At 44.6% G+C, this 25,847-nt stretch overlaps 1 protein-coding gene across 2 annotated transcripts in view; it reads right to left on the bottom strand.

The window, feature by feature from the left end:
• Positions 1 to 899: 899 nt before the first annotated feature.
• The window catches only part of ARMC6 (armadillo repeat containing 6), a 106,049-nt gene continuing 81,101 nt past the window's right edge, over positions 900 to 25,847 (bottom strand). For both annotated transcript variants that reach the window (XM_063914542.1, XM_063914543.1), the window contains exons 6-8: positions 18,604 to 18,735; positions 3,695 to 3,832; positions 900 to 1,363 (exon numbers count right to left, since the gene is read on the bottom strand). In XM_063914542.1, the coding sequence (XP_063770612.1) occupies positions 1,151 to 1,363; positions 3,695 to 3,832; positions 18,604 to 18,735 (483 nt within the window). In that variant the 3' untranslated portion in view covers positions 900 to 1,150. The remainder of the gene's footprint in view (positions 1,364 to 3,694; positions 3,833 to 18,603; positions 18,736 to 25,847) is intronic.

Genomic DNA, 25,847 nt, shown 5'->3' with positions numbered 1-25,847 from the left:
ACTGAGTTATGTCCCTAATAGCTGCTTTTCATATAATATATGTATATATACTGCCAAATTTAATGCCCCCCCTCTCTTTTCCCTCTTACTGTTACTGTATATTGCAGGGAAGAGCCAGGGAGCTTCCTTCCAGCCGAGCTGTGAGGGAAAAATGGCGCCAGTGTGCTGAGGAGATAGGCTCCGCCCCTTTTTCGCGGCCTATTCTCCCGCTTTTTATGGAATTCTGGCAGGGGTATTTACCTCATATATAGCCTCTGGGGTTATATATTGAGGTATTTTAGCCAGCCAAGGTGTTATTATTGCTGCCTCAGGGCGCCCCCCCCCCAGCGCCCTGCACCTCAGTGACCGGAGTGTGAAGTGTGAGAGGAGCAATGGCGCACAGCTGCAGTGCTGTGCGCTACCTTGGTGAAGACAGAGTCTTCATGCCGCCGATTTTCCGGACCATCTTCTTGCTTCTGGCTCTGTAAGGGGGACGGCGGCGCGGCTCCGGGACCGAACACCAAGGACTGGGCCTGCGGTCGATCCCTCTGGAGCTAATGGTGTCCAGTAGCCTAAGAAGCCCAATCCACTCTGCACACAGGCGAGTTCGCTTCTTCTCCCCTTAGTCCCTCGCTGCAGTGAGCCTGTTGCCAGCAGGTCTCACTGAAAATAAAAAACCTAAGTCTATTCTTTCTAAGAGCTCAGGAGAGCCCCTAGTGTGCATCCAACCTCGGCCGGGCACGAATTCTAACTGAGGCTTGGAGGAGGGTCATAGTGGGAGGAGCCAGTGCACACCAGGTAGTCTGAAATCTTTCTAGAGTGCCCAGCCTCCTTCGGAGCCCGCTATTCCCCATGGTCCTTACGGAGTTCCCAGCATCCACTAGGACGTCAGAGAAATAAGGCAACTTGCGAACACAGTGTTCTGTAAACCAATTTTATTCTGCCCGGAGGAGTAGTACAAGAATATTAACAGCGTGAGAAGCAGTGTGTACATTACAATACAGGCATTGGCGCGTTACATAATAATATTAAAAATATAAGTAAGAATTGTAAAGCATGGATCAAATGTAGACCACTAGCTCATTTTAAGAGATAAAGGGGAATGGGTGCAATAAATGCCCCAGTAAGCTGCCAGCGCCATTTTATATCACAGGGATAAGATACAATGCATTTACTGCACCAAACTGCCTATCTGGCCAGTCCACAGCTCTCGGAGCTCTACTTTACAGCCAAGGTCCCGCAGAGCTGCCTTCGCTACATCATCGCAGTCCTTGTGAGTGCTGCGTGCTTGAAGAATTAAAGACTCTGCTCCCATTTCCAAGATAGGCTGCGAGAAATCTTGAGTGCGAGATACCAGATTCCTGATCACCATGCAGGCCTGTTTCTGAGGCAAAGATAAGTGAGAAATATTGGTTAGCGTACAAATGGAACCACTATTCCTTATTTCTGAGACACAAAATGTGCAATAATCACTTTGGTTGTTGACAGTCTCAATTAATCACAAGTGTGCCTAGAGAACCGCCAGAACATGGCGTTATGGAGCAACATTTTGGAATTTGCAGAAGAACCAACACTTCCATTGGGAAGGATTGAGTGAAGGTGTTCCTTAGAATGTACAGAGTAGGTGCACTAGCTCACACAGTTTTCCGGAGCAAAGCAGCAGTAAGACTAATTTTGAAGTGAGATTATTGAGAGGAGGGGAAAGGGAGCATGTTTAAATGTTTTCTTTGCTGTGTATTGGGGTGGATGGCCATTTCCACGCCACAAAAGCATTTGATTTTTTCACCAGCTCTGAGCTGGAGGAGATCTGGGCTGGGATGAAATGAAGTCCGAGTTTGGTGGCTGTGCAGGATGCCGGCCAAACTCAGACGTTTTTTTAAAGGTACAGTCATGTAGAAGGCTAAACCATTCCTTGTACATGACTTCATTACATTCCGCTCCTGGTCTTGACTTGTACTTTTATTGGGAAGGCTTCTGTGCCTTTTAGGTGTATTTTAAAGAAGAAACACATTTTTGGACACACATTGCTCATTATGGGGTAAATGAATCTGTGCCGCTATAACACTTCCTGCTTTGCCTTTACCGAGGGGAAGCAGGAAGGGACATCGACAAGATGTATTAACATGTTGTCTGCTGAAGCGGGGAAGTACACTGCCAAGATCGGTTTCCTACATATTAGTTACTGTGGTTCAATTAGAGATGGTTATTTGACAATAGAAATTATTCCTTTTCTACACTGCAATAGTCATTCATACTGCACTGTGTCCAAGTGTTAACAAATCAATATCCGCCTGGAAGAATTTTGATGTTTTAGAAAAATACTCCAATTCTAAGTTCTCAGAGATGCAGGTTTGTAAAATGAATGTGTTCCGTAAATAAAAATGTACTTTCTTGAACATGTTCAGGCCTGCCATATGCACAAACTTGGGACAGTAAAACATCTCAGTTTTGGGCCAACTTGTTTTGTTTGAGCTTATGAAATCAAACTGTGGGCTTAATTCAGTAAGGTCTGCAAAAGTGCGAAAATTGCAATTTGCCGATTTTTGCACTTCCGCGCATGGCTGTGCGCACATGTGCGAGGTCTTAAACTGAGATCATAAACGATTGCAGTTTAAGGGCAGACGGGGCGGTGATGGAGTGTCGACGCCACATTTTGTGGATGTCGATGCACCATTTGGGGGGGCGCGGTCCGGACAACGCAGATGTGTCCAAACCGTTGCAGGGCAGGCTGCGACAGCTGTGTGACGTCACACGCATCCGCTGCGACCCAAAAGATGGCGACCCTCTACGTTCGCATCTAGGCTGCATAGGCAGGGGGCAACAATAATCATGTGAGCGCATTGCTGCTCTGTTCGGGCACGTTGGGCCGCCGGTACCTGTTCACATGCAAGCTGAAATGAGCGAAAAGTGACCCATTTGAGCACTTAAAATGGACTTTTCGCGTAACACCCAATACTTTGGTCAAGGTTAGCTGCTTTAGGCTGCTAATCCCAACCTTTCTGGGCACAACAAGTGCGATAAAAAACCCCACAATTAAATATCGCCACCCCCCCCTCATCTCTCGCAGCTTTAGACGGGAGATCGGGAGCAATAAACAATTGAATATTGCCTTATGTGTGTCAAGGAAAAGTTAAACATGTTGCCTGTATTCCCCACGTATAATGCACTTACAATATGAACATAGCCGACACTGCTGCTTACTTGGCTAGATCAATTATTTGAATTAAATATATTAAAGATATGTAGCAACAATAAAAAGGAAAGACCTTACCCAACCAATTATCATCTTATGTATAGCCTGGGAAATTTACTGTAGTTTATCCACTAAGTGCTCTGAATGATCAAAAAGTATACAATTATTATCTTTTTTCATCTCTATTTAAACAGTCTGCAATTAACACACATTAATATACTTCTCATCTGCGAGAACCTATTCACTGTATTGGCTCAGTGCTTGTCATTCAGTTTATGGACCAACTTTGTGACAACCACCACTGACATGACCATGACCTTACTTCTCTTCTCAGTACCCTTTAATCTGCCCCCAGAGCTCTCCTAGCCATGTTATGGAGGTGTACTTATCCTCTCACAATACAGTAGCTTGTGGACATAACCGTATGATAAGTCATTGGGGATTGGCTAGGATGACAAATACCAACATGATATCATTGTTTTTGTTTTGTGGGGTGGAGCATTTTGGGTTGATTGTGGTTACCTGCACACTCGAGTCCTTAGGATGTGCCTTCATTGCTTGAAGAGCAGCCAAAGCTCCGCCTCCTTCCATGATGACTTTACAGTTTTCTGGCTTACGCAGAGCTAACATAGCAAGGGCAGAACAGCCCTGATCACAGATCTAAGGAGAGAGATTATTTATATCATGTACTTCATTTAAGTGAAAATGGATGAAATTGTTCAATCTGAGATAATGCAATTATAAAATATTTTGAATACATATTTTTACTGTAGACTTCAAAGAGAATGTTTTAACATGAAGCACGTATAGATGGTGCTGCTTGCTGATTCAATGTACATGTGAGGACTTTGAAAAGAGAGAAAGGAATCAAATTCATAACAGCAGCACTCTTTCCCTTTCACAAGAAAAAAAATCTATATATATTTTTAATTCCGACATTGATACTCTTTATTGATAAACCTTATAAAATCTAGAAGAAAGTTCAATACCCATTTGTGATATGGGTTTCTTTAATATTATCACATATGATGTATTATATGTCCCCCTTTTATGGGGTCATGCAGAGTGAAATATAAAAATTGATAGAAATAGAATAACGTGTAGAAAACGAAGAAAGAAAAATTATTTGGTGTAAATAAAAATAAGAATTTACTTACCGATAATTCTATTTCTCATAGTCCGTAGTGGATGCTGGGGACTCCGTCAGGACCATGGGGAATAGCGGCTCCGCAGGAGACAGGGCACAAAAAGTAAGCTTTTAGGATCACATGGTGTGTACTGGCTCCTCCCCCTATGACCCTCCTCCAAGCCTCAGTTAGGTACTGTGCCCGGACGAGCGTACACAATAAGGAAGGATCTTGAATCCCGGGTAAGACTCATACCAGCCACACCAATCACACCATACAACTTGTGATTTGAACCCAGTTAACAGTATGATAACAACGAAGAAGCCTCTGAAAAGATGGCTCACAACAATAATAACCCGATTTTTGTAACAATAACTATGTACAAGTATTGCAGACAATCCGCACTTGGGATGGGCGCCCAGCATCCACTACGGACTATGAGAAATAGAATTATCGGTAAGTAAATTCTTATTTTCTCTGACGTCCTAGTGGATGCTGGGGACTCCGTCAGGACCATGGGGATTATACCAAAGCTCCCAAACGGGCGGGAGAGTGCGGATGACTCTGCAGCACCGAATGAGAGAACTCCAGGTCCTCCTTAGCCAGAGTATCAAATTTGTAAAATTTTACAAACGTGTTCTCCCCTGACCACGTAGCTGCTCGGCAAAGTTGTAATGCCGAGACCCCTCGGGCAGCCGCCCAAGATGAGCCCACCTTCCTTGTGGAGTGGGCATTTACAGATTTAGGCTGTGGCAGGCCTGCCACAGAATGTATGAACAGAAGGAGAAAAGAGAAGGCTCTTGTGTGGGCGCACTCATTAATTTAAGTTAAATAACTTGAATGATTAACCCTTGGTTAATCAATTAGCAGATAAAACATGATTTATTTAGAAATATTATTTAAAATAGGTATAGTTGCCCCTTATCAAAGAGATGTGAATGATCCTAGTTGAATAAAATGTTCTGGTCCTGCCTCAGGAAATGAGATGGAGAGGGGTAGAGACACTTGCAAGTCATAAACCCTTTCTCACCCGACCAGTACAGATAATCTGTATTAATGAGATCAATTAATTTTTTAATTCTGTCATAATCCAAATAAAGGAATAACAGCTTGTTTTAAACAGTATGCAATTGTTCATAAGCTGTGCTTGGTTGATTAGTGACCTGTAGCGATATATTATAGTATATTTAGGAAAGATCAAAGAGTATACCTTAGTAAGAAATGAATGGGATAGAAGCAAGTGGTGATGCTGCTGTTGGAGTCACATACCATACATCATATGAGATGGTTATTGCTCTACAACACTGGGTATTCCCTGTGAGTCTCCTCTTCAGGTACTAGCTCAGCCCACACTGTTTCGCTTCCAAGATCGGACGAGATCGGGCATTAGCAGTGTGGTTTGATAGTAGAGAGATTAGGTCAGACTCCAATGAGAGTGCACCTATATAGGGAGGAGTGACTTGTTGGGTCACACAGATGCAGTGTGGATCTGCTGTTTATGTTAGGCAGGAAACATCAAATCCCACCGAGGTGGTATTGTGTCCCTGGATCATAAATGAGAGTCCACGAAAAAGAGAAAGGTATATGAATTAAGGCGTGATAAGGTATATGCCCTGATAAAACAAAGGTTAATGAAACTTTGGTTTTTAGGCTAAGGTACTAAAGATTACCCATATATCAGCGTGCACACGAGTAGAAAAACAAGGATCAAGAAAATAAGAATTTACTTACCGATAATTCTATTTCTCGTAGTCCGTAGTGGATGCTGGGGACTCCGTCAGGACCATGGGGATGGCGGGCTCCGCAGGAGACAGGGCACATCTAAAAAGCTTTTTAGGTCACATGGTGTGTACTGGCTCCTCCCCCTATGACCCTCCTCCAAGCCTCAGTTAGGTACTGTGCCCGGACGAGCGTACACAATAAGGAAGGATCTTGAATCCCGGGTAAGACTCATACCAGCCACACCAATCACACCGTACAACTTGTGATCTGAACCCAGTTAACAGTATGATAACAAAACGAAGTAGCCTCCGAAAAGATGGCTCACAACAATAGTAATAACCCGATTTTTGTAACAATAACTATGTACAAGCATTGCAGACAATCCGCACTTGGGATGGGCGCCCAGCATCCACTACGGACTACGAGAAATAGAATTATCGGTAAGTAAATTCTTATTTTCTCTAACGTCCTAGTGGATGCTGGGGACTCCGTCAGGACCATGGGGATTATACCAAAGCTCCCAAACGGGCGGGAGAGTGCGGATGACTCTGCAGCACCGAATGAGAGAACTCCAGGTCCTCCTTAGCCAGAGTATCAAAATTTGTAAAATTTTACAAACGTGTTCTCCCCTGACCACGTAGCTGCTCGGCAAAGTTGTAATGCCGAGACTCCTCGGGCAGCCGCCCAGGATGAGCCCACCTTCCTTGTGGAATGGGCATCTACATATTTCGTCTGTGGCAGGCCTGCCACAGAATGTGCAAGCTGAATTGTACTACAAATCCAGCGTGCAATAGACTGCTTAGAAGCATGAGCACCCAGCTTATTGGGTGTATACAGTATAAACAGCAAGTCAGACTTTCTGACTCCAGCCGTCCTAACTATATATATATATATATATTTTTAGGGCCCTGACCACGTCTAGTAACTTGGAGTCCTCCAAGTCCCTAGTAGCCGCAGGCACCACAAGAGGTTGTTTCAGGTGAAAACGCTGACACCCCTTCATGAAGAAACTGGAGACGAGTCCCAGTTCTGTCCTGTTCAAATGGAAAATTTTAATATGGGCTTTTGTAAGACAAAGCCGCCCATTCTGACAATCGCCTGGCCGAGGCCAGGGCTAACAACATGGTCACTTCCCATGTGAGATATTTGTCAACAGCATGGTCACTTTCCATGTGAGATATTTCAAATCCACAGATTTGAGCGGTTCAAACCAATATGATTTTAAGAAATCCCAACACTATGTTGAGATCTCACGGTGCCCCTAGGGGCACAAAAAAGCTGTATATGCAATACATCCTTTACAATCTGGACTTCAGGAACAGAAGTCAATTCTTTCTGGAAGAAAATCTACAGGGCCGAAATTTAAATGTTAATGAACCCCAATTTGAGGTCCAAAACACTCCTGTTTTCAGGAAGTGTAGAAATCGACCTAGTTGAATTTCCGTCGTGGAGCCTTCCTGGCCTCACCCACGCAACATATTTTCACCACATGTGGTGATGACGTTGTGCGGTCACCTCCTTCCTGGCTTTGACCAGGGTAGGTATGACCTCTTATGGAATGCCTTTTCCCCTCAGGATCCGGCATTCAACCGCCATGCCGTCAAACGCAGCCGCGGTAAGTCTTGGAATAGACATGGTACTTGCTGAATCAAGTCCCTTCTTAGCTCCCCAGGCCCTTAGTCCTCTGTGAGCATTTCTTGAAGTTCCGGGTACCAAGTCCCTCTTGGCCAATCCGGAGCCACTAGTATAGTTCATACTCCTCTATGTCTTATAATTCTCAATACCCTGGTTATGAGAAACAGAGGAGGGAACACATACACAGACTGGTACACCCACGGTGTTACCAGAACATCCACAGCTATCGCCTGAAGGTCTCATGACCTGGCGGAATACCTGTCCCGTTTTTGTTCGGGCGGGACGCCATCATGTCCACCTTTGGTCTTTGCCAACGGTCCACAATCATGTTGAAAAACTTCCCTATGAAGTTTCCACTCTCCCGGGTGGAGGTCATGCCTGCTGAGGAAGTCTGCTTCCCAGTCGTCCACTCCCGGAAAGAACACTGCTGACAGTGCTATCACATGATTTTCCGCCTAGCGAAAAATCCTTGCAGTTTTCACTGCCCTCCTGCTTCTTATGCCGCCCTTCTGTTTACGTGGGCGACTGCCGTGATGTTATCCCACTGGATCAATACCGGCTGACCTTGAAGCAGAGGTCTAGCTAAGTTTAGAGCATTATAAATTTGCTCTAAGCTTATTTATGCGGAGAGAATTCTCCAGACTTAATCACACTTCCCTGGAAATTTTTTCCCTGTGTGACTGTTCCCCAGCCTCTCAGGCTGGCCTCCGTGGTCACCGGCATCCAATCCTGAATGCCGAATCTGCGGCCCTCTAGAAGATGAGCACTCTGTAATCACCACAGGAGAGACACCCTTTTCCTTGGATATAGGGTTATCCGCTGATGCATCTGAGGATGCGATCCGGACCATTTGTCCAGCAGATCCCACTGAAGAGTTCTTGCGGGAAATCTGCCGAATGGAATTGCTTCGTAATAAGCCACCATTTTTACCAGGACTCTTGTGCAATGATGCACTGACACTTTTCCTGGTTTTAGGAGGATCCCGATTAGCTCGGATAACTCCCTGGTTTTCTCCACTGGGAGAAACACGTTTTTCTGGACTGTGTCCAGAATCTTCCCTAGGAACAGTAGACGTGTCGTCGGAAAAAGCTGCGATTTTGGAATATTTAGAATCCACTCGTGCTGTCGTAGAACTACTTAAGATAGTGCTACTCCGACCTCCAACTGTTCTCTGGACCTTGCCCTTATCAGGAAAGCGTCCATGTTTCTTTTAAGAAAAATCATCATTCCGGCCATTACCTTGGTAAAGACCCGGGGCGCCGTGGACCATCCAAACGGCAGCGTCTGAACTGATAGTGACAGTTCTGTACCAGGAACCTGAAGTACCCTTGGTGAGAAGGGCAAATTTGGACCTGTAGGTAAACGTCCCTGATATCCAGTGACATCATATCGTCCCCTTCTTCCTGGTTCGCTATCACTGCTCCGAGTGACTCCATCTTGATTTGAACGCTTGTATGTAAGTGTTCAAATATTTCAGATCTCACCGAGCCGGTTGGCTTCAGTACCACAATATAGTGTGGAATACTACCCCCTTCCTTGTTGTAAGAAGGGTACTTTGATTATCACCTGCTGGGAATACAGCCTGTGAATTGTGTGAGGGGGAGACGTCTCGAATTTCCAATGTACACCTGGGATATTACATGTAGGATCCCGGAGTTCCCTTGCGAGTGTTGCTGAAACTCTTGAGATGACCCCCTACCGCACCTGAGTCCGCTTGTACGGCCCCAGCGTTATGCTGCGGACTTGGCAGAAGCCGTGAGGAGCTTCTGTTCCTGGGAATGAGCTGCTTGCTGCAGTCTTCTTCCCTTTCCTCTCCCCCTGGGCAGATATGACTGGCCTTCGCCCGCCTGCCCGTATGGGGACGAAAGGACTGAGACTGAAAAGACTGTGTCCTTTTCTGCCAATATGTGACTCGGGGTAACAAAAGGTGGATTTTTCAGCTGTTGCCATGGCCACCAGGTCCAATGGACCGCCCCTTTATACGGCAATACTTCCATATGCCGTCTGGAATCTGCCTATAAGCGTGTGAGCGCCTTGTCCACCCTAAGGTGTGTTTTCCAACTCGCCCTTACTACTGGCGGGAAAAAGGGTATACCGCCCATAACTTTCTGTCGGAGGAACCCCACGTATCATCACACACTTCATTTAATTTATCTGATTTAGGCAAAACTACAAGTAGTTTTTTCCCACCCTACAAAATACCCTTATTTGTGGTACTTGTGGTATCAGAAATACGTAACACCTCCTTCATTGCCCTTAACATGTAACTTGTGGCCCTAAAGGAAAAATACGTTTGTTTCTTCACCGTCGGCAAATGCAGTTTCAGTAACAGCTGGGTACAATGACCCAAAAGTGACAAGATGGAATAATCTGACCTGAGGCTAGGAATAAATCAAATGCAGTTGGACAAACCAGGACCCATTTGGTCCTGCATTTGCATCCTTGCAGCTATTAGCTGTCACTGAAACTATACCTGCATCCCTGCAGCTATTATCTGTGCCTTTAGTTAGGCTTATTGCACAATACTTTATTCAGTAGGACAAACTGTATCTTATAGGTAGGAAATATTGCATTCTCTATTTTTGACCTTCCTCCTGTGATCCTAATATTTCATTGCTGCATAGATCATATAAGATTTCTTTTCGGTTTCAGCAAGTATAACAGCTCTAACTCATACCCAGTGTTCTCAGTGACATTTTTTCCTCATATGAGAATTCTCATCTCATATACCAGTAACAATAATCTGTATCTATAATTAATTTGATATATCTCTGTCCTTAATCCTATCATCTGTGTACACATAGATAAAATACCAAAAAAAAGGTTTTTCTTGATCCTTGTTTTTCTACTCGTGTGCACGCTGATATATGGGTAATCTTTAGTACCTTAGCCTAAAAACCAAAGTTTCATTAACCTTTGTTTTATCAGGGCATATACCTTATCACGCCTTAATTCATATACCTTTCTCTTTTTCGTGGACTCTCATTTATGATCCAGGGACACAATACCACCTCGGTGGGATTTGATGTTTCCTGCCTAACATAAACAGCAGATCCACACTGCATCTGTGTGACCCAACAAGTCACTCCTCCCTATATAGGTGCACTCTCATTGGAGTCTGACCTAATCTCTCTATCAAACCACACTGTTAATGCCCGATCTCGTCCGATCTTGGAAGCGAAACAATGTGGGCTGAGCTAGTACCTGAAGAGGAGACTCACAGGGAATACCCAGTGTTGTAGAGCAATAACCATCTCATATGATGTATGGTATGTGACTCCAACAGCAGCATCACCACATCCCATTCATTTCTTACTAAGGTATACTCTTTGATCTTTCCTAAATATACTATAATATATCGCTACAGGTCACTAATCAACCAAGCACAGCTTATGAACAATTGCATACTGTTTAAAACAAGCTGTTATTCCTTTATTTGGATTATGACAGAATTAAAAAATCAATTGACTTAATTGATCTCATTAATACAGATTATCTGTACTGGTCGGGTGAGAAAGGGTTTATGACTTGCAGTGTCTCTACCCCTCTCCATCTCATTTCCTGAGGCAGGACCAGAACATTTTATTCAACTAGAATCATTCACATCTCTTTGATAAGGGGCAACTATACCTATTTTAAATAATATTTCTAAATAAATCATGTTTTATCTGCTAATTGATTAACCAAGGGTTAATCATTCAAGTTATTTAACTTAAATTAATGAGTGCGCCCACACAAGAGCCTTCTCTTTTCTCCTTCTGTTCATGCATGTGTCTCTGGCTCTGGGTGCACCCCCAAACTGGACACCATATTAAAGATTTACTTAAAAATTGTCCAATCTTTGGTTTTCTGTAATCAAAAAATTAATTCAGACCAGTGCCGGGTCGCCCTCTTCCTGTTACTGCCACAGAATGTGCAAGTTGGATTGTGCTACAGATCCAACGAGCAATCGTCTGCTTAGACGCAGGAGCACCCATCTTGTTGGGTGCATACAGGATAAAACAGCGAGTCAGATTTTCTGACTCCAGCCGTCCTTGAAATATATATTTTCAATGCTCTGACAACGTCCAGCAACTTGGAGTCCTCCACGTCGCTAGTAGCCGCAGGCACCACAATAGGCTGGTTCAAGTGAAAAGCCGAAACCACCTTAGGCAGAAACTGAGGACGCGTCCGCAGTTCTGCCCTGTCCGAATGGAAAATCAGATATGGGCTTTTGTACGATAAAGCCGCCAACTCTGATACTCTCCTGGCTGAAGCCAGGGCCAGTAGCATGGTTACTTTCCATGTAAGATACTTCAAATCTACCGATTTGAGCGGCTCAAACCAATGGGATTTGAGAAAATCCAAAACTACGTTGAGATCCCACGGTGCCACTGGAGGCACAATCGGGGGCTGTATATGTAGTACACCTTTGACAAAGGTTTGTACTTCAGGCACTGAAGCCAATTCTTTCTGGAAGAAATTCGATAAGGCCGAAATTTGAACCTTAATAGACCCCAATTTGAGGCCCATAAACAATCCTGCCTGCAGGAAATGTAGGAATCGACCCAATTGAAATTCCTCCGTTGGGGCCTTCTTGGCCTCACACCACGCAACATATTTTCTCCAAATGCGGTGATAATGTTGTGCGGTCACTTCCTTCCTGGCTTTAATCAAGGTAGGAATAACTTCCTCTGGAATGCCCTTTTCTTTTAGAATCCGGCGTTCAACCGCCATGCCGTCAAACGCAGTCGCGGTAAGTCTTGGAACATACAAGGTCCCTGCAGAAGCAGATCCCTTCTTAACGGTAGAGGCCACGGCTCTTCAGTGAGCATCTCTTGAAGTTCCGGGTACCAAGTCCTTCTCGGCCAATCCGGAGCCACGAGTATTGTTCTTACTCCCCGTAGCCATATAATTCTCAGTACCTTTGGTATGAGAGGCAGAGGAGGAAACACATACACGGACTGGTACACCCACGGTGTTACCAGAGCGTCCACAGCTATTGCCTGAGGGTCTCTTGACCTGGCGCAATATCTGTCCAGTTTCTTGTTGAGGCGGGACGCCATCATGTCCACCTTTGGTTTTTCCCAACGGTTCACAATCATGTGGAAGACTTCTGGATGAAGTCCCCACTCTCCCGGGTGGAGGTCGTGTCTGCTGAGGAAGTCTGCTTCCCAGTTGTCCACTCCCGGAATGAACACTGCTGACAGTGCTATGACATGATTTTCCGCCCAGCGAAGAATCCTTGCAGCTTCTGTCATTGCTCTTCTGCTTCTCGTGCCGCCCTGTCTGTTTACGTGGGCGACTGCCGTGATGTTGTCCGACTGGATCAACACCGGCTGACCCTGAAGCAGCGGTTTTGCCAGGCTTAGAGCATTGTAAATCGCTCTTAGCTCCAGTATATTTATGTGAAGAGACGTCTCCAGGTTCGACCACACGCCCTGGAAGTTTCTTCCCTGTGTGACTGCTCCCCAGCCTCGTAGGCTGGCATCCGTAGTCACCAGGACCCAGTCCTGTATGCCGAATCTGCGGCCCTCTAACAGATGGGCACTCTGCAACCACCACAGAAGAGACACCCTTTGGTGACAGTGTTATCCGCTGATGCATGTGCAGATGCGATCCGGACCATTTGTCCAGCAGATCCCACTGAAATATTCGTGCATGGAATCTGCCGAATGGAATTGCTTCGTAAGAAGCCACCATCTTTCCCAGGACTCTTGTGCATTGATGTACTGACACATTTCCTGGTTTTAGGAGGTTCCTGACAAGTTCGGATAACTCCCTTGCTTTCTCCTCCGGGAGAAACACCTTTTTCTGAACAGTGTCCAGAATCATTCCCAGTAACAGCAGACGTGCCGTCGGGGTCAATTGAGATTTTGGAAGATTCAGAATCCACCCGTGTTGTTGAAGCACTACTTGGGTTAGTGCTACTCCGACTTCCAGCTGTTCTCTGGACCTTGCCCTTATCAGGAGATCGTCCAAGTAAGGGATAATTAATACGCCTTTTCTTCGTAGAAGAACCATCATTTCGGCCATTACCTTGGTAAAGACCCGAGGTGCCGTGGACAAACCAAACGGCAGCGTTTGAAACTGATAATGACAGTTTTGTATCACGAACCTGAGATACCCTTGGTGTGAAGGGTAAATTGGGACATGCAGATAAGCATCTTTTATGTCCAGGGACACCATGAAGTCCCCTTCTTCCAGATTCGCTATCACTGCTCTGAGTGACTCCATCTTGAACTTGAATTTCTGTATGTACAGGTTCAAGGATTTCAGATTTAGAATAGGTCTTACCGAACCGTCCGGCTTCGGTACCACAAATAGTGTGGAATAATACCCCTTTCCCTGTTGTAGGAGGGGTACCTTGACTATCACCTGCTGAGAATACAGCTTGTGAATGGCTTCCAATACCGTCGCCCTTTCTGAGGGAGACGTTGGTAAAGCAGACTTTAGGAACCGGCGAGGGGGAGACTTTTCGAATTCCAACTTGTAACCCTGAGATACTACCTGCAGGATCCAAGGGTCCACCTGTGAGCGCGCCCACTGTGTGCTGAAAATCTTTAGTCGACCCCCCACCGCCCCTGAGTCCGCTTGCACAGCCCCAGCGTCATGCTGAGGGCTTTGTAGAAGCCGGGGAGGGCTTCTGTTCGTGGGAAGTAGTTGCTTGCTGCACCCTCTTACCCCTTCCTTTGCCTCTGGGCAAATATGACTGTCCTTTTGCCCGCTTGTTCTTATAGGAACGAAAGGACTGCGGCTGAAAAGACGGTGTCTTTTTCTGTTGGGAGGTGACCTGAGGTAAAAAAGTGGATTTTCCGGCTGTTGCCGTGGCCACCAGATCCGATAGACCGACCCCAAATAATTCCTCTCCTTTATACGGCAATACTTCCATATGCCGTTTGGAATCCGCATCACCTGACCACTGTCGCGTCCATAAACTTCTTCTGGCAGATATGGACATCGCACTTACTCCCGATGCCAGAGTGCAAATATCCCTCTGAGCATCTCGCATATAAAGAAAAGCATCCTTTAATTGCTCTATAGTCAATAAAATACTGTCCCTATCCAGGGTATCAATATTTTCAGTCAAGGAATCCGACCACACCACCCCAGCACTGCACATCCAGGCTGAGGCTATTGCTGGTCGCAGTATAACACCAGTATGTGTGTATATACTCTTCAGGGTAGTTTCCAGCCTCCTATCAGCTGGATCCTTGAGGGCGGCCGTATCAGGAGACGGTAACGCCACTTGTTTTGATAAGCGTGTGAGCGCCTTATCCACCCTAGGGGGTGGGAAAGGGTATAATGCCAATAACTTCTTTGAAATTAGCAGTTTTCTATCGGGGTTAACCCACGCTTCATCACACACGTCATTCAATTCCTCTGATTCTGGAAAAGCTACAGGTAGTTTTTTCACACCCCACATAATACCCCCCTTTGAGGTACCTGCAGTATCAGAGATATGCAAAGCCTCCTTCATTGCCGTGATCATATAACGTGTGGCCCTATTGGAAAATACGTTTCTTTCTTCACCGTCGACACTAGATTCATCTGTGTCGGTACCTGTGTCGACTGACTGAGGTAAGGGACGTTTTACAGCCCCTGACGGTGCCTGAGACGCCTGGACAGGTACTAACTGGTTTTCCGGCCGTCTCATGTCGTCAACTGACTTTTGCAGCGTGCTAACATTATCACGTAATTCCATAATTAAAGCCATCCATTCCGGTGTCGACTCCCTAGGGGGTGACATCACCATTACCGGCAATTGCTCCGCCTCCACACCAACATCGTCCTCATACATGTCGACACACACGTACCGACACACAGCAGACACACAGGGAATGCTCTTATCGAAGACAGGACCCCACTAGCCCTTTGGGGAGACAGAGGGAGAGTTTGCCAGCACACACCAAAGCGCTATAAAAATGTATATAAACAACCCTAAAAGGTGTTGTTTCTGTTATATGCGCTTAATATATAAAAATATCGCCAAAATATGCCCCCCTTCTCTGTTTTACCCTGTTTCTGTAGTGCAGTGCAGGGGAGAGTCCTGGGAGCCTTCCTCACAGCGGAGCTGAGCAGGAAAATGGCGCTGTGTGCTGAGGAGAATAGGCCCCGCCCCCTAAAACGGCGGGCTCTTCTCCCGGAGTTTGCGATATATGGCAGGGGTTAAATACATCCATATAGCCTCAAGGGCTATATGTGATGTATTTTAGCCATAGAAAAAGGTATTATACATTGCTGCCCAGGGCGCCCCCCCCAGCGCCCTGCACCCTCAGTGACCGCTGGTGTGAAGTGTGCCGACAACAATGGCGCACAGCTGCAGTGCTGTGCGCTACCTTATGAAGACTGAAAAGTCTTCTGCCGCCTGTTTCCAGACCTCTGGACCTCTTCAACTTCGGCATCTGCAAGGGGGGTCGGCGGCACGGCTCCGGGACCGGACTCCATGGCTGGGCCTGTGTTCGATCCCTCTGGAGCTAATGGTGTCCAGTAGCCTAAGAAGCAAATCCATCCTGTACGCAGGTGAGTTCACTTCTCTCCCCTAAGTCCCTCGTAGCAGTGAGCCTGTTGCCAGCAGGACTCACTGAAAATAAGAAACCTAAAAAACTTTTTCTAAGCAGCTCTTTATGAGAGCCACCTAGATTGCACCCTGCTCGGACGGGCACAAAAACCTAACTGAGGCTTGGAGGAGGGTCATAGGGGGAGGAGCCAGTACACACCATGTGATCCTAAAAGCTTACTTTTTGTGCCCTGTCTCCTGCGGAGCCGCTATTCCCCATGGTCCTGACGGAGTCCCCAGCATCCACTAGGACGTTAGAGAAATGGGATTTAAAAGAAAAGGCTTGTGCGCTGTCTTTATTCTGTGTAATAATATTTGCCTGTGATATTTCAGATTTACTGTTCTGCTCTTGAATGATCACTAGATTATTTCTAGCAGGGATATCTAGTGAAGGTTACAAATGTAACAATATTATGTCTAGTGTTTATGAATTCCTCGTTCAGTAGTTAGAAATGTTACATTTGTTACTTTCCTGTAGCATAATAGAGATGTTTCTAACAACACTGCAATATTATACCCCTTTCACATCTCTAATGCCGGATCCCACCTGGGAATTGGAAACAGGTCATTCCCGCATGGGATCCGGCATTGGAGACTCTCCTACCTCTTTCTGATGGCTTCCAGACTCTGCAATTTGCCGAATCGGTTGCCATAGCAGCCGGGGGCGGCGCTGGGAGAGGAGCTCATCTCAGCGTCGCCTCTCCCTATCTTGTAAACGGGTCCAGGATCGGTTCGACCCAGGAATCTGTTTACAGAGCCTCTGACCCGATAGTCAACCCGGGAATAACACTGTTTATAACCCAGGTTGAATTGCCATGTCAGGCGACCCGGGAAATCTGACATGGCGCATTCACACCGCACATTGACCCGTGTCGACCCGGCAATATGCGCGGTGTGAAAGGGGTAATAGGCATATTCCTGGTATCTCTATGCTGGATGATTGAGTATATTCCTGATTTCTAAATGCTGGATAATTCCAGCTATTAATCCAGCTATTGGTTTCTATATGATGGATAATTCCAGATAAAAATAAACGTTATACCAGGAACTGTACAAACATAAGTGCCTGTTTTCCTTACATAGGAAGCAGACTTAATTCCTGCTGTGTTATTTCTCCCTCATATATCCAGATATCAGTAATTTCTACTGTATATTCCTGTATAAATCCCAAACTCATTATGTTAAATTTAACATAATAAAAAGATCAAATGCTCGACATCCTATAATAAACAAGAAAATCATTTATTTTACTTTTCTTAGGAGACCCAGAATAGATTATTGCAACATTACTTCTATTGTGCTGGAGGGCAATAATGCTGCAACAAGTTACTGACTACAATGAACAATTAAGTTCAAGCATGTCACCGTGATGTTATCTGTAATGGGTTCACTACGGTATGCCGGCGACCAGCATACCGGCGCCGGGAAGCCGACCGCCGGCTTACCGACAGTGTGGCGAGCGCAAATGAGCCCCTTGCGGGCTCGCCGCGCTACGCGCACCACGCTATTTTATTCTCCCTCCAGGGGGGTCGTGGACCCCACGAGGGAGAATAAGTGTCGGGATCCCGGCGCCGGTATACTGTGTGCCGGGATCCTGTCAGTCGGCATACTGAAGACCACCCATCTGTAATCAAGATGTTATTTTCTAGTCAGTGTAGCAAAGGCTGGTGTCTCATTAGGTTTTATGAACATAATTTTTTCCAGTCATAAAAAGGTGAGAAGATTCTTTTGTGATGCACAAAGATTTGAACGCAAAGTACAGAGAGTATTACAGTACATGCACATTTGTTTCAGGAGAAGTGTTTCTACTTGAATGCTATGTGATACACTACAAGTTGTGACATAATGGGCCAGATTCAAATCCTATTGCACCCGTTATCTCCCGTCTAAAGTGACGGGAGACAGTGGGGCGATATTCAAATGTGCCCCACTATTTTTCTGATTACAGTCTTGTTTAGGCGCGTCAAGCACCTAAACCCGACTAAAGTAATGTGCGCGATCGTGAAGAGACCTGTTTGGCTTCACACGCATGTCGCGCCCATCGACAGTAACACCGCGATCGCGGCCGGGAGCCGACATTTGAATCCTGCCCAATGAGTTTATGACAGAGTCTGAAGGCTGTGTTTTCTGAGTGACAGTGAGCAACTTTCAGGAATGCGAGTAGTGGATGGAAAAAGAAACACAAAGCAAAGGCTTCCACAGGGGTTTCCGTTACACTATATAAAGCACACATCTAGTCTGGATGACATTTTGCAGTTATTCGATATGATGTTACCAGCAAAAATAACATGGGAAATAAATGTACTGATCATTTTTAATTCACATTTTTTTTCAAGGTAAAATAACAAAAATGCATTTTTAGAGAAAAAGTGATATACTTTTAGTTTTAGCTATAAAAACAAAATTACCTGGGCATTGCAGATGTGTCGGTTCATTGCAAGAATGATCAGATCTGTCCCGCCAGAGTTCACAATGGCATCTTTTACATCATCGTTTCCAGCAATGGCTCTCAGCGCACTCAGTACTTGCTTTACAAGCTCCTGATAACAATACACAGATATAAATGCCTAAGGGCCAAATTCAATTGTCTGAGAAAACGTATTCCCGGTAATTTTACAGCACATTTCAATTTCCCAACTCTGAGCAGGTTATATACTTAGGGAAAATCCCTATTTTTAAGTTAAAAATGTCAGGTTCTGGGTCAAAACCCCTGGGACAAACCCCTGAATGACTAATTAGGCACTTATTTATTTTATTTATTAACGGTTTCTTATATAGCGCAGCAAATTCCGTTGTGCTTTACAACTGGACAAAATGATAAAACAAAACTGGGTAATAACAAACAGTCAGAGGTAGGAAGGCCCTGCTCGCAAGCTTACAATCTAATTATTTTTAATTGGTGTCGAAGTCAAAAATATTACATAGAGAGAACATCCAAACTCCACACTTATGAGTCGCTATGCTTGGGAATACGCACAGCGTGCGCAGCAATATATGGTAACATACGCACTTACACAGACATGCCACAAAGATATATTCAACACATATTTCATACAGCACATAAACTAAAACATATCAAGCACTAGACATTATAAGGTTTTAAATTATATAATGGTGTGTATTGTTGGAGCATAGCAAGATAAACATGTCATGCATGGTGTCAAAATGATCAGGAGAATGTGTGTGTCAATTTGATGCCTGTGGTTAAGTTGTAGCTCATTGCAACAATTAGTTATGATTGAATGTATGAATATGAAGCCACAATTCAACTGAGAACAAAAGACAGCATGTGTGGGCGGAAACCAGAGGCCAACCCTTTTGATGTCATCTTCATTGCTGGCTTATGAACTGACCAATGATTCATTATGAATGAGAAAGTTCCCTCCCCTGGACCAATAACAGAAGACCCAGTCCCAGACCTGTACGCCCCCAATATACACAGTGTATAGCTGATCCCAGTCACAAGAAGTTCTGTTTTTCCTGGGTGCTGATTGAGATGGTGCTTTGCTGATACTCTGCTGCTGTGAGGATGGAGAGATATGGAGAGCGGAGTATGCATAGAGGGACAGGGAAATGGTGATGTATTGCTGGCTGTAATGGATTAGTTTGTAATAACTGCTTCCTGTGTAAATTGTAACCATGTAAATATTATACACACACACATACATATGTATGTGTGTATACATATATATATATATATATATATATACACACACACACACACAAAAACACACACATACTGTACATGTGATATATTGTATACACAGCCTTTTAATAACAAATATATACATCAATGAGCTTTGGAACTCAGAAATGTGTGCGTGTACTTGTTTTCTCTTAATGGATGTAGTGTTTGCAACGTACAGCGCACTTTTATCGTATATGGTAATAAGATGCACCTTGCGTCCGCAACTTATATTAGCGCTGGCATTTTAAATACTTATTAGAAATAGATTTGACTTTCTCAGATGGGGGCTCACAACCAGGATATCACGTTCTTAATGAAGCACTGTACAAGCGCGGCTGTGGTCTACCAGCTAACGATGGACGCATCTTGATGCTGCCGAATCACTTGCTGTTTTGTTTTTTTGTGTTATCCGTAAGGCGCTGATATGAAATTCAAGGGACAATGTGTTTCTGACAATATTTAAAATGCTACAGCGTATTTTTATTGTTGCAAAACAAAGTTCAAATAAGTCATATTGTGTTTGATTCAGATTGGATTGTCTGTTAAGTAAATTTAAAAGAACATTTAAAAAGTTGGTGCACAGGTATAATATAGCTGTGTTAGCATGCTGAGGCCAATTCGCATACTTTTAAACCCAGGCCTAAAGTAACTTTTGGTGCTTGTATAGATTGTGAATTCTTTGTGACAAGGAGCTGGCCACATGGTGTCCTCCATTTTGAGCTAGCCACATGGTATCCTCCATTTTGGGCTAGCCACATGGAATAGACAACAGGTGGAAATTATAGGCAATTAGCAAGACACCCCCAATCAAGGAGTTGTTCTGCAGGTGGTGGCCACAGACCACTTCTCAGCTCCTATGCTTTCTGGCTGATGTTTTGGTCACTTTTGAAAGCTGGCGGTGATTTCACTCTAGTGGTAGCATGAGACGGAGTCTACAACCCACACAAGTGGCTCAGGTAGTGCAGCTCATCCAGGATGGCACATCAATGCGAGCTGTGGCAAGAAGGTTTGCTGTGTCAGTCAGCGTAGTGTCCAGAGCATGGAGGCGCTACCAGGAGACAGGCCAGTACATCAGGAGACGTGGAGGAGCCCGTAGGAGGGCAAAAACCCAGCAGCAGGACCGCTACCTCCGCCTTTGTGCAAGGAGGAACAGGAGGAGCACTGCCAGAGCCCTGCAAAATGACCTCCAGCAAGCCACAAATGTGCATGTGTCTACTCAAACGATCAGAAACAGACTCCATGAGGGTGGTATAAGGGCCCGACGTCCACAGGTGGGGGTTGTGCTTACAGCCCAACACCGTGCAGAACGTTTGGCATTTGCCAGAGAACACCAAGATTGGAAAATTCGCCACTGGCACCCTGTGCTCTTCACAGATGAAAGCAGGTTCTCACTGAGCACATGTGACAGACGTGACAGAGTCTGGAGACGCCAAGGAGAACGTTCTGCTGCCTGCAACATCCTCCAGCATGACCGGTTTGGCAGTGGGTCAGTAATGGTGTGGGGTGGCATTTCTTGGGGGGCCACACAGCCCTCCATGTGCTCGCCAGAGGTAGCCTGACTGCCATTAGGTACCGAGATGAGATCCTCAGACCCCTTTTGAGACCATATGCTGGTGCGGTTGGACCTGGGTTCCTCCTAATGCAAGACAATTCTAGACCTCTTGTGGCTAGAGTGTGTCAGCAGTTCCTGCAAGACGAAGGCATTGATGCTATGGACTGGCCCGCCCGTTCCCCAGACCTGAATCCAATTGAGCACATCTGGGACATCATGTCTCGCTCCATCCACCAATGCCACGTTGCACCACAGACTTTCCAGGAGTTGGCGGATGCTTTAGTCCAGGTCTGGGAGGAGATCCCTCAGGAGACCATCCGCCACCTCATCAGGAGCATGCCCAGGCATTGTAGGGAGGTCATACAGGCACGTGGAGGCCACACAAACTACTGAGCCTCATTTTGACTTGTTTTAAGGACATTACATCAAAGTTGGATCAGCCTGTAGTGTGTTTTTCCACTTTAATTTTGAGTGCGACTCCAAATCCAGACCTCCATGGGTTAATAAATTTGATTTCTATTGATAATTTGTGTGTGATTTTGTTGTCAGCACATTCAACTATGTAAATAACAAAGTATTTAATAAGAATATTTCATTCATTTAGATCTAAGATGTGTTATTTTAGTGTTCCCTTTATTTTTTTGAGCAGTGTATGTACAAATCCAACACCATTTATAAGCTACCAATGAATTAATTTAACCATGCCATAGTCTATTACAAATAGTTTCAATTGGGCCTAGTGAGAGAGAAATGGTGAGATAAATGCTTGGCTTGGTGTAAGAAACTGCACAGAGAGAGAGAGAGAAAAAAAAAAGAAAAGAAAAAGGTTTCTTTTCCCCCCCCTTCTTTTCTAGGATTTGTTAACATTCTGTTTGCTAAAAGATAGGCATTGAAATGTTAATTAACTTGTTTAACTACTAGTAGAGCAAGGCAAATATCTTTGATATGCAAATTAGAGGCTCTGAGAGAAACTATAGTCATTCAGTGTGTTTACGAATACATATGAAGGGTCTCATAGGAGTGCAGTAAATGGTGTATATCTATTATATTATTATTATTATTATTATTATTATTGTGTGTATATTTATATCAGTGTATGTTCTGCAAGATAGCTATCCAATCTGAATCATAGCATTTAAATTATAGTCAATAGTCATTATAGATCTGCAAAGAATCGGATACGTTTATTTGCTATATATTTGAGATAGTGTGTTAAGGGAGTAATTATAAAAACATGAAACGCAGTTCCGGCCTAAACGTGTAGGTATACACTCAAAAGAGGATTACCTTTGGGGGTAACTTCCGGCGAGTGTAAGGAACAATTGTGTATTGTGTAAGTGAGCAGTAGTATTTTGTTGCTCACATTTATCGTGATAGTGTGGTTTATTGAGTTGTGAACGCACGGTGTACACGTGGTACGGTACGTGAGGTAAGCGTACAGGAACGCGCCATGTGGCGCAGGGACGCGCACGGTCGCATGTTTACGCAAGGTTGCGTGAAGTAGCGAGCGCAAGTGTAACCACACCATAGAAATAAATTTAAAGGCGGAGTAAAAGATATAGTTATACAATAGCAAATAACTATCCAATTTTAAAAGCAGATTATTATAATATTTTGTTTAAAGTTAACTATCTCTGGAGTAAGCTATCAAAGGGAGTGATATTTTTCTGTACAGAAAAACACTGTGTATTTGTATGAGCTGAAAGTAAGAGTGGATGTATTGAACCTTGGAAGTCGGGAATCCCGTGGAGACATTGAGTTAGCAGAGGCTCAGTGGCATGAAGGCTAGCGACCTTACGTTATAAGAGAAATACGCAAGTAGTGAGGAAACTTGCGGAGGAGCGTGATAGAGTATAGATTGTGAAGTATTTGAAGTTAAGGTTTTTTTTGGTATTACGCTCCGGCTGTGGAGCGCAGCTAGTTGAATTCGACTCACGTGATCGTAGGGCATATAGATAACAAGTATCTTTAGGCTGTGCGATTGGACCACACGTCTGTGTGTGCAATATGCGGTGCAACGCGATACCATTTGCATTCTTTTCCGCAGATTGCGTCATCATACGCGCTGTGTGGAGCATACGCAGACGTGATTTGTGTAAAGTAGACGGAATTTTCACTGACTCTCTCTCAGGAAATATTCCGGGTGGAAGTCCACAGTATGGCTTGGTGACGTTTCCCAGGCGGAATTCCTGTGGAAAGAAACCACAAAGATCAGGCTGATTTTTAACCTCCACTGAAAAAGGTGGCGTATTGATTTATTGCTGTTAATACGTCAATACTTACAGTGAAGAGGGGCCTAGTAGGGAACCTCACTGGGTACGCGGTGGTCACTATTGGAGTGAGTCGTGGTAGATCAGCGGAGAAGGAGTTAGTGAGAGAACTCTGAGGACTTTCACCGTTTGCTCATATTGCTCATCGTGTCAAAAGTCCGCGATGGAAACCAAGTGAACAAGCGGAAAACGTTCGGCAGCCAGGGTTCAGGCTGGATAGCGGAGGCCAAGAGGGCCCACTTGGTTTATTGAGGCACGTACGGTGTGAAAACGTGCGGAGGAGATGTGTGGAAAGTACGGTCCACACGGAAAGGCTTTTTGGTGACGAATGGGTGCGAATGACAGTTGGTGATAAGGCATCATTTCCCAGGGTTGGCGAGTTTGATCCTGAGGTATTGCAGGTAGTATGTCTAACCAAAGTCATATAAGATAAGAACGGAAATATAAGAACTGTTTAAACTTGTAGCAACAATAAATAAGTAGAAAAAAAAGAGAGAAAGCAAGTACACCGTCATATGTTGATGTGGAAGCAGTTACAGCCAGCATACAAACTATAGAAAATAATAAAAATAAAAATATGAATGCAACCTATATGTACTAATGAATGTCAAAGTTTTATTTAGGAGAAGGCGACCTGACTGGTTTCAGCCATTTCTCATGCACTCAGAGGAGTATCCAACCGGTAAAAGAGGAGCAGTAGCCTGCAGGGGAAGTGACTGAGACCAGTGGAACTGGTAAGTATGGAGTCATTCGAGTACATATATAGTAAAACCCAAAAATAAAAATAAAAATCAAGAAAGTAAACGTCATAAATGGACAATATCCTGTCCACACATTAGTATTTGCCAGTAGGAAAGCGGACAGAGATAGGGTAACCCCCGGGTATTTCTTTTAGTTACCACATAAGAAGTATTCATTTCTAGTAATGCCCCTAGTTAAAATGAGCTCGGAAATGTTTGTTGGACCATGTACAGACCCTTAATACGGGATGAGAAGGATTGAATGAATACTTCGCATGACCTAGAAGCTTGTTGATTTATTTTCTTTTGCAGTACTAGAAAAGATCACTGGTAAACACTAATTCGGCAAATGGGAGAAACGAGAGAAGTGCAACATTACCCTTTGACAAAACCTACTAAAGTTACGATTGGGCGGCTATGATGCTAAACCCTTTCTTTTTTTCCTGGCAGCAGTGGCCCCTGACTAACTTAATCGAAAGAGATTTTGTTAAATGTGAAATACATATATTGTACTCCCGCTCAGGAAGTACAAGGTATGTTAGATACCCTGAAAGACTAATGTTGCATTCCACTGTTCTAGATTCATGTCCATCACAGTTAGAGGAATTTATCTCACAAGATACCGGGTTCCCTTTGAACTTAGGATGGACAGGACACTGGATTGATGGCTGAAGAAGTCCCAGTAGTGACACAGCATGCACAAGCTTTAAGGGGGAGTAGACCAAGTAGTTTATCAATTCCCCGTAGTGCCCAATCCAGTTGTCATTTTAATAAAATCCCCTCCACCTCTACAAACTTATCTGTCACCAACCTCTATTCTGATTTTCTTCACAGTTTTCCTCTTCATCCTTTGCGTTCACACAGGGTGGTACAATACATGGACCTGACTCTCCCAAGATTACGAGTGAAAGCCTGAGTATCAGCTCCCAAGCCTTGCATTACTGTTTACAGTCCTTTCAGCCTGAGAGTGGGTCGGTGCTGATACAATATGTTGATGACTTGTTGTTGTGCGCTGATTCATTTGAGTCGTCCCTGGCAGATACGAAGCTGTTTCTGTTTTGTCTCTTCCAAACCGGACACCAGGTATCAAGGGATAAACTACAGTGGTGTAGGACAAGGGTCAAATACCTGGGACGTAGTACTGGTACATGATTTGACGGTTCATACACCACATGCCGTATTGGTCCTTCAAAGTTCTGCCCAAACCCGGTATGTTTCATCAGCACGATGACACCAGTATTACTGCAGTGTGCCTTGTCATGCACAAAGGGTGGAGGATGAGAATACTGGTGAAGGGAAATTTTGTATAGACACTGATATGCATGATGGTATGGAATATCTGAATCAGACCTTTACTACGAGACCAGACGTAAGAGACAGCCCTTTGGTGAACGCAGACCTG

Source organism: Pseudophryne corroboree, chromosome 1, assembly GCF_028390025.1.
Source record: "Pseudophryne corroboree isolate aPseCor3 chromosome 1, aPseCor3.hap2, whole genome shotgun sequence".
Classification (NCBI taxonomy): domain Eukaryota; kingdom Metazoa; phylum Chordata; class Amphibia; order Anura; family Myobatrachidae; genus Pseudophryne; species Pseudophryne corroboree.
This window is presented reverse-complemented; position numbering and strand designations above follow the sequence as displayed.